General features: G+C 68.7%; 1 protein-coding gene across 1 annotated transcript; it reads left to right on the top strand.

Moving 5' to 3' along the window:
• Positions 1–659: 659 nt before the first annotated feature.
• ACAP3 (ArfGAP with coiled-coil, ankyrin repeat and PH domains 3) lies at positions 660–14,958 on the top strand. Its single transcript, XM_082678531.1, has 23 exons — positions 660–741; positions 4,546–4,603; positions 5,279–5,398; positions 5,592–5,645; positions 6,812–6,870; positions 7,274–7,457; positions 7,886–7,930; positions 8,074–8,169; positions 8,250–8,324; positions 8,728–9,440; positions 9,527–9,578; positions 9,816–9,916; positions 9,989–10,100; positions 10,337–10,545; positions 10,625–10,694; positions 10,820–10,914; positions 10,993–11,198; positions 11,371–11,475; positions 12,474–12,572; positions 12,656–12,876; positions 13,087–13,196; positions 13,334–13,444; positions 13,531–14,958. The coding sequence occupies exons 1-23, from the start codon at positions 695–697 to the stop codon at positions 13,676–13,678; spliced, it is 3,090 nt and encodes a 1,029-aa protein (XP_082534657.1). The 5' UTR covers positions 660–694; the 3' UTR covers positions 13,679–14,958.
• The last annotated feature ends 405 nt before the right edge of the window (positions 14,959–15,363 follow it).

Raw genomic sequence — 15,363 nt, forward strand, 5'->3', positions numbered from 1 at the left:
GGCACGTGGGGCTGCGCCCGCGCGCGCCCGCGAACCCAGCCTGGTCACGCCCCCGGGCCAATCCCGCGCCTGCGCCTGTGCTTTCGCCCCGCCCAGGCAGCCGCGGTTGGCCGCCCAGGGCGGGGGCGGAGGCGGGGCAGACTTAGGGAGCGGGTGCAAAGTGCCGACCCAGGGGAGACAGCCCCACGCAGACTCTCACGTTCCGCCGGCCACACACTGGCCCCCAACCCCATCCTCCCGCCGCAGTCCGGCCGAGCGCTTGTTGCCAATTCCCCGGGTTGCCTAACGGCCGGATCGCTGGAACGCGCGGGGCCCGACGGCTCCCGCGGCTGTTGCTGGGCCCACCCACACTTCCGACCGCCTGCCCGGACGAAGGGGGCGGGACGTCGGGGCGTTTGGCGACGCTCCCCGGCGGTGACAGCGGGCGGCGCGCGCGGGCGGCGGACTTTGGCGACGCTCCCCGGCGGTGACAGCGGGCGGCGCGCGCGGGCGGCGGACTTTGGCGACGCTCCCCAGCGGTGACAGGCGGGGCGGGGCGGTGGCGCGGCGGCCTCGTTCCGGGGCGGGCGGGCGCCGAGCGCGGCGCGGCGCGGCGCGGCGCGGCGCGGCGCGGCGCAGGCGGGCGGGCCGGCAGGGGATGCCGCTCGGGGCGCCGCGGTCCTCGTGCCAGTGAGCGCCTCGCGCCGCCGCAGCCATGACGGTGGAGTTCGAGGAGTGTATCAAGGACTCGCCGCGCTTCAGGTGCGCCCCCGGGGCGCGGCGCGGCCCTTTGTGATCCGCGGGGTCGCCGCCCCTCGGGGCACCCGGGGCCGCCGGGGGATGGGCGCGGGCGGGGGCGCCGGTGCCACCTTTGTGCCCGGCGCCGGGGCCAGAGGCGAGAGCAGGAGGACACGTCTTGTACAAAGCCCGCAGCGCCCCGGCCCGAGAGCCCGGAACAAAAGATGCCCCTTGTGCTGGTCGCCGCGCGCGGAGGGTGCGCGCGTGGGGCGGGGCGGCCGCCGGCGCGGCCACCTCTCCGTGGGAGTGTCCGCCCCGCTTTGTGTCTGCACCTTCGTGCTGGCCACCTGCACAGGGCTGAGACCTAGCCGGGCGCTGCAGCCCGGCTGTGGCCAGGGTCGTTTGCGTGCGTGGGGCGTCTGCCCATGGAATCTGTCTTGGTCCTCGTGCCCAGAGCAGTCAAGGGGGCAGGCAGCTGGAGCCTCGGTTAGGGCCTCGGGCGGCTGCTTGGCAGGGGTGACCTAGGCACCTGGCAGGGTGGGCGCTACCAGAGCAGACTGGGTTCCAGGGACTGGTGGAGGTCTGCGCTGTGGCCGGCCCTGGGTTTGTGCTTTTAGTCCTTCCTGGGAGTGCAGGCGGGCTTATCCGTGTGAACACGTTCATGGTGCGCGCGCATCTGCTTTAACGGGGCACCTCCCGTGTGTCAGGTGCTCATGCTTGTGCTCGTGCTCGGGTGCACACGTGTGAGTTCTGCTCCTCTGCACCCTCCCTTGAGGTGCCAGACCTTGGACGTGAATGTGTGGGTGAGCTGTGCACCCCTGGACTGGCTGCTTGATGCGTGCGTCCAGACTAGTGCTCGGTGCACGCACACGTGTGCATGTGTCACCTCTGGGTGTGAATACAGATGCATAGTGGGTGTGTGTCATAAAAGTGTGAGTTTAGGCACTAAGCATACGTTAGTTTCTTCCTGTGTGCATCTCAGCACGGGCTGCGTGTCTATACACGGTATCCGCGAGTGCACCCTTTTGCGTGTGCGTTGCGCTGCTGCGTGCATGCGTGTTTGATGGCACGTGTGCATATCTGCCACGCCTCTGCACACACGCACTTGGCCGTGCGCGAGTGTGCACGCGCGTGCGCTGGGTCTTTGGGGTGTGTTAGCCAGAGGGCCTGTGTGTGGGTGTCTGGAGGGCCTCAGCATCAGTACCCTTACCCCCGACTCCCTAGAGCCAGCCCCTTGCCCAACCGCCACACAAGGGGTCAGCAACAAAGGCCAAGAAAGGCTGGATGAGGGGTAGGGGTCGGACCAGAGAGTGGCCCCAGGCCCCGGGCAGAGTGCTGAGGGCCACCCTCTGTGTTCTCCCATCTTCTGTTCCTGACTGCTTGAGGGAGGGGTGTAAGCGACTCGGCACCCGTGATCCTGGGCCCCCAGCACGGCCCAGGCGGCGGGCGGAGGTGTAGCCAGGGCCGCAGCAGGGGGCCTGGTCCTGGCCGAAGCACCGCAGCATCACCCTGGCCCCCGGCTGCGGAGCCTCGTGCTCCCCCTCCCGTCGCGGAGGGGCCCAGGCCCAGCTTGCCCGGTTGGATCAGGGCCGCTGGCACCCCGTTCACCTCCAGGCCTTCCCTCCCACACCAGCCTGCTCGCTGGTGGCACCCACGGTGCGGCAGTGGGTGCAGCAGCGCCTGGGCTTTGCCATGCTTCCTTGGAGAGTGCCCAGCCGAGACCGGGCTGGGGTCCAAGGAGATCCCCCGACCTTGGGCCACAGAAGCTGCACTGGGTGGGTTTTGGTTGGGCTGAGATGTGATGGCTTTTGAGGCTTTTCTGGGGTCCCCTTGTCAGTGCCGCTGAGGATGTAACCTGGACTTCCTGGAGGCCAGCCTGGGGGCAGGGGGTTAGGGCGGGGCCAGGCAGGAGAGTGTGGTCAGCGATGGGAGCCCCAGCCCTGGGAAGGGGGACCCTGCCTACGTGCTCTTGGCCTGGGGAAGCCCCACAGCCCCGGGATGCACGTGGCTGGAGGGGTCCAGACTCTCTCAGACCGGCGAGGTGCCGCTCACCCCTTGTTTTCGGTGCCCCCTCCCCGGGGTGGGGCTTCAGGCGCTGAGTCATGGCTCTGGTGGGGGAGCTGGCCTCACCCTCTTCCCCAGCATCCAAGCTGTTGAGGAAATCCTGGAGGGAGAGCAGGAGAGGAGGCCTTGGTCCATGGGGGTGGGGAGGAGAGACCTGAGGGGCGTGGGGCCCCCGGGACGGACTGTCTGCTGAGCGCCCACCTTGTCTCCATGAGCACACTTGTCAGCCTCTGGTGCATCCCACCCTCACCAGCTCTCTAGGGACAAACCCCCCATCCCAGCCCAAGGGTGACAGCTCTCCACGCAGCTGGCCAGGGCAGTTGGGGCGGCTGAGCCTCATCCCCCTCTTCTGGGTGGGTGGTCCTTCCCTGCCCTGGGACCCTCGGAGGGGGAGGGGGAGGGGAGGCTACAGCAGCCGTCAGGGTCCTGCAGTCTCAGGCGGGGGCACCTGCAGGCCGTGGGCCACCACCGGTCCAAGCGGATGTCCCCTCTGACCCCTTCCTTCTCTGGAACTCAGACGCCCCTCAGCCCATGGGGAAGGGATAGGGGCTGCTCAGAGAGGAGGAGGGTGGTGGGACGGTCCAAGGGTCCTGACGGGGCAGCCTGGCACTCACCCCATACCTCCTAATTGAGGGCGTCCCGAGCTGCACCCCGCGTGAGGGACTAAGTCCCTCCCCCCAGGCCTGGGAAAGCCTGGAACACGCCCCTCCTCTGCCAGCTGGGGGGCAGCGAGGGGCCAGCGACGGGCCGCTAGACCTGGACCGCCTCCTCTGCCTCGCCCTGCCCTGGCCCTGGCCGGAGCTCCTTCCCTGTTGTCCCTGGTCCCCCGGAGGCCAGATGGGCCCAGCTCGCCAGCTGAGTGGGGCGGGGAGGGCAGGATCCTGGCCCTATTTCCCTATTTCCTGTTCCCGGAGTGTTGGGGGTTGTCACGTGCCTGATCCATCTGCCTCTCGCCTTGCCTTCCGGGATTCTCCGTCCACTGGCTTCTCTGGTGATGTCAGACGTTAACTCTTCCCTCCCCAAGGCAGCCCCATTGGCAGGCCGCGCCCGTGGGAGTGGGCTCCTCCGGGGTCTGGCCCACTGCTCCTGCCAGGCAGACGAGGCCTACCTGGTATTCTGAGCTTGGGGAGCAGGCAGGAGGTAGGGGCACGCCTCTGCAGGCATCTCTCGGGGCCGCAGAGCTGCTGAGACAGGTCTGCCCCGGGGCCTGCCAGCCCCAGGCCGGGGTGGGCTGCAGCAGAAGCTGAGGGGTGGGGGGGGGGGTCCAGAAGGGGTTCGGGGTCAACCCTGAGACCTGGAGAGGTACAGGGGCTGGGCCGGGGGGGGGGTGACCAGCGAGGCCCTGCATGTGCACCTCCACGGGACCCCGGCCGCTCCCTCTGTGCTAGGGACCTGTCTGACCACCCCTTTTCCCCCACCCCCGCCCGTCCACAGACCCCAGATGGGGGCGTCACAGCCAACTGGGCCTCTATGTGCCTGGGGTGGCAGTGGGCCCTGGTGGCTCTGCGGCTCTGGAGTCACGGTCCCAGTCCTGCCCCCTCTCCCCCTCCCTCTTCCATCCCCCCTCACCGCCACCCTCCACCTCCTGGTCTGTCTGAGGGGCGTGTGGAGGCAGGTGGGCCTGCAGGAGCCAGTGGCCATCGGCAGAGTAGCCCCTTCCCACTGCTGACCCCTTTGGGGAGGTGCCTGGGAGACGAGGCCGAGCTGAGTCAGTGGGGGAGGCTCGCTGCAGGTGGGTCTCCAGCCACCCTGTCCCTGTCGCAGGGCAACTATCGACGAGGTGGAAACGGACGTGGTTGAGATCGAGGCCAAACTGGACAAGGTGAGGGGGGCCTGGGGGCACACGGAGGGCCCGCGGCTACTCTCCCTGTCCCCCACGCGGCCCTGGCCCAGTTCACCCATGGCCACCAGTGTGAACGCGAGTATGCGTGTGCACAGCACGTGGGCCTGTCCATCACCGGCCTGTCACACCCATACCGGGGTGTACATCCCACACACACCTGTGTCTGCCGGGTCTCCTCCCGCCAAGCCAAGCAGGGTGGGGGACCTTGGCGGGGGGCGGGGGCAGCTGCCGGGGGCTGTGCCTCCGAGTGCCTGGGTTAGGGGCCAAGGGCACAGGCTTCAAAGCCAGAGGGAGGAAGGAGGGGTGGCACCCCTGAGCCCCTCGCTGGCTGGGTTCTGTTGACCCTTGTCCAGGACCACACGCCCCCCCCGGCCCTGGGTTCCCTGCTCCTGGCTTCCCTCCCACCTCCCACCCTGGAGCCGAGGCCTGGGGCATGCCAAGCTGTCCCCCAGTGCCAGGTGGGCTCAGGAGGGTGGGCGGGCGGGCGGGCAGTGGCCTTCCCTTCCCGCCCGGGGCTGCTCGGGGGCAGCTGTGTCCTGGGCACTGACGGACCCGACCCTGAGCTGAATTCCGGCTGCCCTGTCTGGGTGCCTGCCCGTGTGTCCTGGCCTCTTGGTGGCGTGAGGGTTGCCCCATCCGTCGTCCTGTCCGCAGCTGGTGAAGCTGTGCAGCGGCGTGATCGAGGCTGGCAAGGCCTACGTCACCACCAACAGGCTCTTCGTGAGTGGCGTCCGCGACCTGTCCCAGCAGTGCCAGGGCGACACCGTCATCTCGGTGAGGGGGCAGCTGACCTCTGACCTCTAGTCAGGGGCGGGCGAGGGCAGACAGCCCCTCAGGGTGCCCTGTCCCTGGGAGCAGGTGGGCGTCTGCGCTGGGCTGCGGCCTGTGGGCGGGAGGTGCCGGACACTGGGGCACAGCCATCCCATCTGAGCAAGGGTCTTCCCCCACCCACCCACCCTGCCCCCAGGAATGTTTGCAGAGGTTCGGAGACAGCCTGCAGGAGATGGTCACCTACCACATGGTGAGCCCTGGCCGGGTGGGGGCGATGGGGGGGCGGAGGGGAGGATAGGGCAGGGCCCACCCACCCGGCGGCTTCTTGATCTGTCGTCCCATCCACCCCCATCCCAGGCGGCCCCCGCCCCCACCCCTGCGGGCTCCCTGCAGGCCCCGCCCAGCCTGGAAGGCTCTGGGCTGGCTCCGCGCGCTTGAGCTGAGCTGGCAGGGGCGGGCGGTGGGGGAGGCCACGTTTCTGCTCCTGCCGGGGGTGGGGGTGGGGGGTGGCACATCGCCGAGACAATGCTGTGTCCCAGGTGAGGGCCAGACCGCCAGCCGGGAGGCACCTCGACCCTGCCCGGGGCTGAGGGCAGCGGGGGCTTGGGGTGGGCAAGGCCTTAGAGGGTCATCCAGGGCCACCCGGCAGGGGTCATGGGCCAGGCAACGAAAGCATCTCCCTGGCTGACCCCACAGCTACCGGATGACTCCCAACCCCGCTGCTACCCAGACTGGTCTGTGTGAGCCCCTCGAGCCCCTCGGCCCCCACTGTGGACACACAGAACAGACCGAGGCACACGTGGGTGGTCAGACCGTGGCCTGGAAACCAGAGCCCCAGACTAAACAAGGGGCCCATCCCCTGTAGGGGAAGTTCAGAAATAAACCAGCGCCGGATGGCTTGCCGTCCTGCCCCGTGTGTCTGTCTGTCTGTTCCTGGTTAGGCCCCAGCTCTCTCTGGGGTCTGATTTTGGGTCCGGCCAATGCTGCAGGGAGGCCCCACCCTACCCCCGGGCCAGATTACTCGGGAGCTCCGGCTGCATCTCCATCCCTCTTACTGCAGGGCTGGGCATCCCCCAGGTGGCCTCCCAATGCCGGGCAGCTATGGGTGTCCCTCGGGATTCTGTGTGCGCCTGCCCTGTCTGGGCTGATGTGGGGTGGACCATAAGAGGGGGTCCATCTGGGACAGCGTTGGCTTCTAGTCTGGCTGAGAGCCAGGTGGGGGGGACGGGCAGGTGGTCACAGCTGTCGCCTCTGGCCGCCGACCCAGGCCTGGGGGCCCGTGACCCTGCGAGTCCGGCTCTGTGAGGGTGGGGCTGGACGGGCCTTTCCCTGGTTCTCACCTGAGGGGCCTGGGGCCTGGCCTCTGGGGTCATGTGGGGACAGACGCCTGACACCCATACCCTCCTTTGCCCCCAGATCCTGTTTGACCAGGCCCAGAGGTCTGTGCGGCAGCAGCTCCACAACTTCGTCAAAGAGTGAGTGGCCCCGAGGGAGGCCTGGCCTCTCCCGGCCCCGGGAGGTGTCAGGGTGACACCCACGCTGGAAGGGGGAGCAGACGCAGCTACGCTTGATCTGGGAGGGTCCAGGGGCCTTGGCAGGGGTCTCAGCTCAGTGCTGTGTGTACAGCTGGGGAACCCCCAGAGTGGAGAGTCCGGAGCGGGGTGAGGCTGGGGGTCCCCCCAGGCTGGACCAATCCCGGGAGTGAGGGGGAGGGGCCTGAGAAGGAAGAGGCAGCCAGCGGTGGCTAGGGGGTGGGGCAGCGGGGCTGGAGGCTCGGGGCACAGAGGGGCTGGGAGCAGGGAGAGCGTTCCCTAGAGGTGGGAGACCCCACGTGCACCCCTCCTCGGACCCCCTGACCTGACGCCCACCGGCCTCCAGAGACGTGCGCAAGTTCAAGGAGACTAAGAAGCAGTTCGACAGGGTCCGGGAGGACATGGAGCTGTCCCTGGCGAGGAACGCGCAGGCCCCGAGGCACCGGCCGCATGAGGCGGAGGAGGCCGCGGGTGCCCTGGTCCTCGCCCGGAAGTGCTTCCGCCACCTGGCGCTGGACTACGTGCTCCAGGTCAGCCCCTGGGTGTTCCCGTGTCCCTGCAGACAGGGAGCTGCTGTCTGGAGGGGCCCCTCTGGCTTGAGAAAACTTGAGATGCTTGGGAACGGACATGGGGGGCGGATGCCCACGCAAAGGCCCGAGGTGGGGTTGGGCTAGGGACAAGCCAGGCTGCAGGGGGTGGAGGCCTCGAAGGCCTTGCTGAGGCAGGGCTTGGAGGGACTTGAAGCAAGGGAGAGAATTTGTGGCTTTTGCCTATGGGAGGGACCCAGTGTCCTGAACTGCGACCACAAGAGGATGGATGGGCACCAGTTCAGGGAGCTGAAGATGAGCTGGAGGTCTTGGGGGACCACAGCACCCTGAGTGGACAGTGTGGCAAGGTCCAGGTCTTGGTCCGACCTTGGCCCTGACACCCCTTCACCTGTTCACTCCTCCCCTGGCAGATCAACGTTCTCCAGGCCAAGAAGAAGTTTGAGATTTTGGATTCTGTGAGTGCTGGATGAGGGAGAGGGGTTGCCCTCAAGAATAGGCACGTGCCGCAGGCGTGCTGGGTGCGGGTGCAAAAGCTGGGGCCCCGGCCACTGCCCCTGGGGGGCGGGGCCTCACCTGCGTGCCCCGCCCCACCCCCCAGATGCTGTCCTTCATGCACGCCCAGTACAGCTTCTTCCAGCAGGGCTACAGCCTGCTGCACCAGCTGGACCCCTACATGAAGAAGCTGGCGGCTGAGGTGAGCCTGCGGGGAGGGGGCCCTGGGGCCGGCTTGTCAGGGGAGGGGGTCCACATCCCTCTCTGTGCCCTTCCCCACAGCTGGACCAGCTGGTGATCGACTCGGCAGTGGAAAAGCGGGAGATGGAGCGCAAGCACGCCGCCATCCAGCAGCGGGTGAGGCCCTGCAGCCCTGGCCGCCCCCCCGAGGGGCTCCGGGTCCACTGCCCCTCACCCCGCTCCACGCGAGGACCTGGGGGGCCCAGCGCACAGACACGTGCCCCGTCCCTCCCCAGGCTGACTCTGATCTTTGAACTGCAGTCAGAGGCGGGGGTCCCCACCCTCAGGGTCTCAGCACAGTGGAACGGTCACTTAGATGCCAGCGCCAGCCCCCTCAGCCCACAGACGCTGGGGCTGCAGCTGGGACGGGGATCCTACTGCGGCCACAGCTGGCCGGGCGCGGCCGGGGGCAGAGACGGGCTGCGGGGCAGGAGCTGACAGTCCCCAGCCGTCAGGGAGGGGGCAGGGCTTCACTCACTGGCTCTCTCCTTCCTCCCACCTCTCCTGCTCTCGCCCTCAGACGCTGCTGCAGGTGAGTGGGCGCCCACCCCGGGGGGAGGGGGCCCCCGGTGGGCAGGGCCTCTGCCCTTCCCGCCCCGCGGCGTTTCAGCACCAAGGACACCTCCACGGCCCCGGCGCAGCTCCCGACGCGCGGCCCGCTCCAGCGGAGGTGGCTGAGCTGGGACCGCGTCCCCTTCGTCCCCTTCGTCCCCTTCGGGAGCAGCTGCAGCTGTCCCCTCCCGCCCCCACTCAGCCAGGGGAGCAGGTGGCTGGGCCTCCTCTCCCACTGCCGGACGCCCAGGACAACGCTCAGTGTCTCCCCAGCCCGCGTGAATGGAGCTCTGTCAGGCTGGTCGGGGAGCCCAGCTGGCGACATGAATGGGGGACAGCTTCCTTCCTGATCCCAGAGCCTGCTGCTCTGCCAGGCTGGGGGGTGGGGGCTGGAGCTCTCCGGGCCCCCAGCTGTGACGGGAGGCATCTGCCCCCACGGGGTTTTGGGTCAGGAAGCGGCTGTGAAGACGCCCCCCCCACCTCGCCTCTGGGGCAGCCCGAGAGGGCGGCAGTGTCCCCGCAGCCGCGGGTGGGTGCTCACTGGGGGCTGGGCTCCGACCACCCCCAGGACTTCTCCTACGATGAGCCCAAGGTGGAGTTTGATGTGGACGCTCCCAGTGGTGTGGTGATGGAGGGCTACCTCTTCAAGAGGGCCAGCAACGCCTTCAAGACATGGAACCGGTAAGGGAGGGCCCTTCCTCAGGGGGTGAGGGGCAGGCATGGGGGCCGGCCCGGCCTGACCCCTCCTGGCCCATCCCCCTGCCCAGGCGCTGGTTCTCCATCCAGAACAGCCAGCTGGTCTACCAGAAGAAGCTCAAGGTGCGCTGGGCCCAGGCAGCAACGACCGGGGCCTCCCCACCAGGCCTTGGGGTGGGCGATCGGTGGGGGGCGTCACAGGGCTGAGGGTGCTGACAGGCACCAAAGCCCGAGTGGCCAGGGACAGAGGCCACTCAAGTCTCAGGCGGTCGGCGTCTCTTGAGCAGAGCAGTGGATGGGCGGTCGGTGCGGGGCAGGGCTGGGCACTGAGTGCGAGGGCCACGGCGGTGCCGCCCGCAGGACGTGCTGACCGTGGTGGTGGACGACCTCCGGCTCTGCTCCGTGAAGCCCTGTGAGGACGTCGAGCGCAGGTTCTGCTTTGAGGTCGTGTCGCCCACCAAGTGAGGAGGCCCGGCCCAGGGCGGGCGCGGAGGGAGCCCCTGCCCGCGCGGCCTGACGGCCCTTCCCCGCAGGAGCTGCATGCTGCAGGCCGACTCGGAGAAGCTGCGGCAGGCGTGGGTTCAGGCTGTGCAAGCCAGCATCGCGTCCGCCTACCGGGAGAGCCCCGACAGCTGCTACCGCGAGGTGGGCCCTCCAGCGCTCTGCACACGCGCGCACAGCTCCCGCAGGCCGCACGCGAGCAGGCGTGTGCATCGTGTGTACGCGCACGTGAGCGTGTGTGCACACATGCGGGCGCGGGCTCGGGCCTCAGGGGCCTTGGCCTGTGCCAGCACCTGCGTCTGGGGAGGAGGAGGGGCCCCGCTGGGGAGACTGGGGCTGGAGCTCCCATGGGGCTGAGCGACCCCTCACCCTGTCTCCAGAGGCTGGACCGCACGGCGTCCCCGTCCACAAGCAGCATCGACTCTGCCACGGACTCTCGGGAACGCAGCGTCAAGGGCGAGAGCGTGCTGCAGCGCATGCAGCACGTGGCGGGGAACAGCCAGTGCGGCGACTGCGGGCGGCCGGACCCGCGCTGGGCCAGCATCAACCTGGGCGTGCTGCTCTGCATCGAGTGCTCGGGCATCCACAGGTGGGACCACGGGGTGGCCAGGTGGGGTGCGGGGGCCAAGGCGTGCCCTGACTCCCCCTCCCCCCGCCTCGCCATCCAGGAGCCTGGGCGTCCACTGTTCCAAGGTGCGGTCCCTGACCCTGGACTCGTGGGAACCGGAGCTGCTGAAGGTGTGGGGGGCCGTCACAGGCCTCTGGATGGCTGGGGGCAGCGGGTCGGGGGCGGGAGCCAGGTCTGCAAGCCTGGGGGGCGTTCAGTGAGCTGGGCTGATGCCCACACCACCCTCTCCTGCCAGCTGATGTGTGAGCTGGGAAACAGCACTGTGAACCAGATCTACGAGGCCCAGTGCGCAGGGCCAGGCAGCAGGAAGCCCACGGCCAGCAGCCCCAGGTGAGGTGGGGGGCAGCCTGGGCAGGGCCAGGGGACCCCCGGCCCACGAGTGCAGCCTCACGTCCAGTCCTGGTCCAGGCAGGACAAGGAGGTTTGGATCAAGGACAAATACGTGGAAAAGAAGTTCGTGCGGAAGCCGCCCTCGGCACCGGCCCGGGAGGCCCCACGGCGCTGGCGGGCGCAGAAGTGCCCACGCCACCACAGCTCCCCCCGTGCCCGCACCACCCGCCGCAGCAAGATCCGGATGGAGCCCGTCCCGCCCTCTGTGGCTGCTCTGTGCGCAGGTGGGAGGGTCTGGCAGGTGCGCCCCAGCTCACAGGCCTGGGCAGGGCGTGAGCCTCCAGACTCTGGATCCCAGGGAGGCCGGGGTGTGGGGGGATGGTAGGAGGGGGGCAGGGCTCACGGGCACCCCAAGCTCTGCCCACCTCCCACCGCAGCCTGGTTCCCGCCCTGCAGGCTCCACAGAGCCCAGGTTCCGCAGGGACTCCCTCTTCTGCCCGGATGAGCTGGACTCCCTCTTCTCCTACTTCGACGCGGGGGCTGCTGCAGCCGGTCCACGCAGTAAGTCCCCTGCTGCCCACCCCCCCCACCCACACCCCCGCTCAGCAGGGGTAGCAGGGCAGGAGCCAGGCACGCTCGCCTGGAGGGTGGATGAGTGCGGGACAGCCTCGGCCACTCGCTCAGGGACCGGAGGGACGGGCTTTCCTTGCAGGAGGGGCTGGTCTGGGGATGGGGAGAGTTTGGAGGTCAAGCAGGGCTGAGGCTGGGACAGTATCTTGAGGGGCCGGGGGTAATTTGGCCACTGGCTTGGAGGCTGGGGCCATGACCCTCAGGAGTGACGTGGGCACACAGGAATGTGCGTGTAAGGGCGTGACTGTGCACACAGGTGCACGCCTGTGAGTGCACGTGCATACGTGTGTACCTGCGTGTGCGTGTGCCCATGCACGTGTGCACGTGGCTGCTGGGGGCGGGACCAGATCCTGAGAGAGTTGTGTGCATCTTCCCCAACCCCTGCTGGAGTTGGGGGTGCAAACGCTACAAGTCAGGGCTCACCCCGTTAACCGTCTGTCAGCACCCACTGGCCTGGGGCGTGTGGGCAGAGGCGTAGGTTGGGGCCAAGAACTGGCCAGGCTGCTGGGGTGACGGAGGTCCCCTCAGGCAGCAGAGGGCACTGTCTCACCATCCCTCAGCCTGGTTTCATCTGTGAGGGCTGCCCTTGGGTGAGCAGGGCCAAGTTCGCTCGCTGTGGCCTGGGGCTGTGTCTGGGGCTTGGCAAAGACCCCACCTCTGGGCGGTGACCGCCCAGCCCGCACTGGCCACAGCTAGGGCTGACCTGAGAGGGCGGACTTCCACCTGTGGCTGTGCTCCTGGGGGACGGGCGATCCTGGCTCTCTCAAGCTGTTACTTGATTCTCTCCCCTTTCCTCCCATCCTGGGCAAGACTCCCCTCTCCCTCACCCCGCAGCATCCCCCGGAGGGTGGGTAGGGTGCCAGCCTTCCCGCAGGGCTGTGGGAGCAGGCAGAAGCGCTCAGGACCTCCTCTGCTTGCGGACCCTGCAGGTCTGAGCAGCGACAGCGGCTTAGGGGGCAGCTCCGACGGCAGCTCGGATGTCCTGGCCTTCGGCGTGGGCTCCGTGGTGGACCGCGTCACTGAGGAGGGTGGGTGTGCAGCTCCCCAGTCCCGTGCCACCTGTCCCCCACCGCGGGCCAGGTCAACGGCCCTGACCGCCCCCTCCTCGCAGAGGGTGCCGAGTCGGAGGAGTCCAGCGGCGAGGCAGATGGAGAGGCGGAGGCCTGGGGCCTGGCGGACGTGCGCGAGCTGCACCCCGGGCTACTGGCGCATCGAGCGGCGCGCACTAGAGACCTCCCTGCACTGGCCGCGGCTCTGGCGCAAGGAGCCGAGGTCAACTGGGCTGACGCGGAGGACGAGGGCAAGACGCCGCTGGTGCAGGCCGTGCTGGGGGTAAGTGGGCGCGGGTTTGCACCCTTCCACGGCGCGCACGCGGGGCCCTTGCCCTCTGCTGAGGACCGGGCTTCGTCCTGCTGGGGCGCCCAGGGAGGCATAGTGGGGGGGTTGGGGGGTAGGGGGTAGGGGGTGGGGGGACAGGGGCCCTGTAAGGGACCATTTCTGTTGGTCCGCTTGGTTTGAACCCACCCCCCACCCACCCCCCAGGGTTCCTTGATCATCTGTGAATTCCTCCTGCAAAACGGAGCGGATGTGAACCAAAGAGACAGCCGGGGTCGGGCGCCCCTGCACCATGCCACGCTCCTGGGCCGCACCGGGTAAGTCGTGGGTGGGCCGCGCCCCTGCCCCCTCCTCGCCCACCCTCCCCTTCCCCACCCCCCCTTGCCCCCCGTGGACCCGAGTCGCCTGCCAGGACCTGCCCAGGGCCCGCCCCGACTTGCTCCTCCGCCCTCAGCCAGGTCTGCCTGTTCTTGAAGCGGGGGGCGGACCAGCATGCCTTGGACCACACGCAGCAGGACCCACTGAGCATTGCGGTGCAGGAGGCGAATGCAGACATCGTCACGCTGTGAGCACAGCACGGGGGCGGCGGGGGCCGGGCGGCGGGAAGCGGGCGGCGGGTGGAAGCGCCTCACGTGGCCCTCCCTCCTCCAGTCTCCGTCTGGCGCGCATGGCCGAGGAGATGCGTGAGGCCGAGGCGCCTGCTGGCCAGCCGGGGCCCCTGGCTGGCAGCAGCCCCACCGAGCTCCAGTACCGCAGGTGCATCCAGGAGTTCATCAGCCTCCACCTGGATGAGAGCTAGGGTGGCAGGGCCTTGGCGGGACCCCCACCGGCCCATTTCCTGAGAGCCCCGGAGCTCCTGGAGCCCTGCTGCCTGCTCTGCCCCCCTCGGAGCTGCCCTGACCCCCACGGCCCGGAGCAGGACCCCAGCACTGAGTCTTCTGAAGCTCCATGTCTCCCCTGGGAGGTGCTGCATCACCCCACCCAGGGACCCTGTGTCTTCGGGTGACCCCTCCCTAGGGGGCCTGGGTTGGCTCGTGTCACAAACCACTCTCAAGGCCCCACATCACCTCGTGCCCCTCTCTGCTCCCCCAGGCCCGTGTCACCTCATGCCCCTCTATCCCTGGGGCCCATGCCGCTTGGTGCCCCACTCTGCCCTCAGGGCCTGTGTCACCTTGTGCCCCCACTTTACTGCCCAAGAACACTGACCTGCTAGTAGGGGCCCTCCCACATCCCCAGAACCCCTCCACTAGGCCCTGGGGCTGGTGGCTGGCCACCAGCACGTGGCGAGGGCAGAAGGGGCCGCCCATCCAGGGAATCAACCCGCGTACCTCACTTAGCGACCCCAGCATCCAGGCTGGGCTTCTTGGGTGCTCGGGGGGCTCTGGCCTGGGGCCTTAGCCCTGGCTGGGTGCGGATGTCCCGAGGCCGCGTGGCTGGCCATGCAGGCCCTCGTGCCCGTAGCCCCACCCATCCCCCCCTTTTCCCACAGCGGGTGGCAGGGGTGTGGCTCTTCCCACCCCTGCATCCGACATCCTTTGTCACGGACTGAGGGGTTTTCTACAATGATCTCCTTCTCACTTTGTCTCACATCTTTTCTCTGGACTCAAGGACCACTTTGACCCCCAGCTCTGCCTGCTGCTAGGGGAGGCGCCTGCAGCTCAGCCCTGCCCCCTCGCCAGCCTTCCCCCACCACCACCTCCGGCTAGACCCATGGGGCCTCGGCTCACTCCCCAGGGCCCTCTGAGGCCTTCTGCATTCCCCTTCCCAGAGCCCTGGGGCACCGGCTGGGCCTCTCCCCAACTCGGGCCCTCGGCCAGGCCTAGGCCAGTTGGTTGCTCACTATGCAAAGACTGCCCAGGGAGGCCCCATGGGCAGCAAGGTGGGTGCGGACTGGGCTCCCAGCTCCCTCTCCTGCTGGCTGTGACCCCTAGAGAGCAGAATCAATGCCTTCCTCTCTCCCTGCTTGAGCTCTGCCCCCGCCTCCCGCCCCACTGCCTGCATCAGGGCCTTTGCTGCGGCCTCGGCTGGCTGGCGGGACCCGCCTCCGTTCCAGATCACAGTTAATAAACGGCCGCCTGCACCTGCTCCCTCGCCTCGCCCACCTCACTCCGCTCTGTCTTGGCTGGGGACGGGGGGGGGGGGGCGGTCTCTGCGTCCCCTGCTTTCCCCAAGGGGAGGCCCTGCGTGGGACAGTACCAGTCGTGCCCCCAAAGCATGTAGTAAGGCAGAGCCCAGTGCCCCTGCTGGCGGCCTCGTGGAAGCCCGGGCTGCTTTGATTAAAACCAACTCCTGATACCCCATTCCCTGGCCCTCTGCTCTCCTCTGGGATGGACACCAACTGGCGAGGGTGCTCTGGCCCTGGCCTTGTCCCCTGGGCAAGCTCTGGCCCCACGCCCTCCCGTTCCCCAGCTCCCACCGTGTCCGTGACTGAGGGTGTGGGGGTGTGGTCTGAGGTCTTCAGCTCGCTGCGGGGGTGGGGGGAGT

The sequence above is a fragment of the Grampus griseus genome, assembly GCF_964374135.1.
Source record: "Grampus griseus genome assembly, chromosome: 1".
Lineage (NCBI taxonomy): Eukaryota > Metazoa > Chordata > Mammalia > Artiodactyla > Delphinidae > Grampus > Grampus griseus.

Coding starts and splice junctions, on each gene's coding strand:
- ACAP3 (XM_082678531.1), top strand. CDS start 695: ATGACGGTGGAGTTCGAGGAGTGTATCAAGGACTCGCCGCGCTTCAG. Junction 5,399..5,591: donor AGGGCGACACCGTCATCTCG/GTGAGGGGGCAG, acceptor CCCTGCCCCCAG/GAATGTTTGCAGAGGTTCGG. Junction 5,646..6,811: donor AGATGGTCACCTACCACATG/GTGAGCCCTGGC, acceptor CTTTGCCCCCAG/ATCCTGTTTGACCAGGCCCA.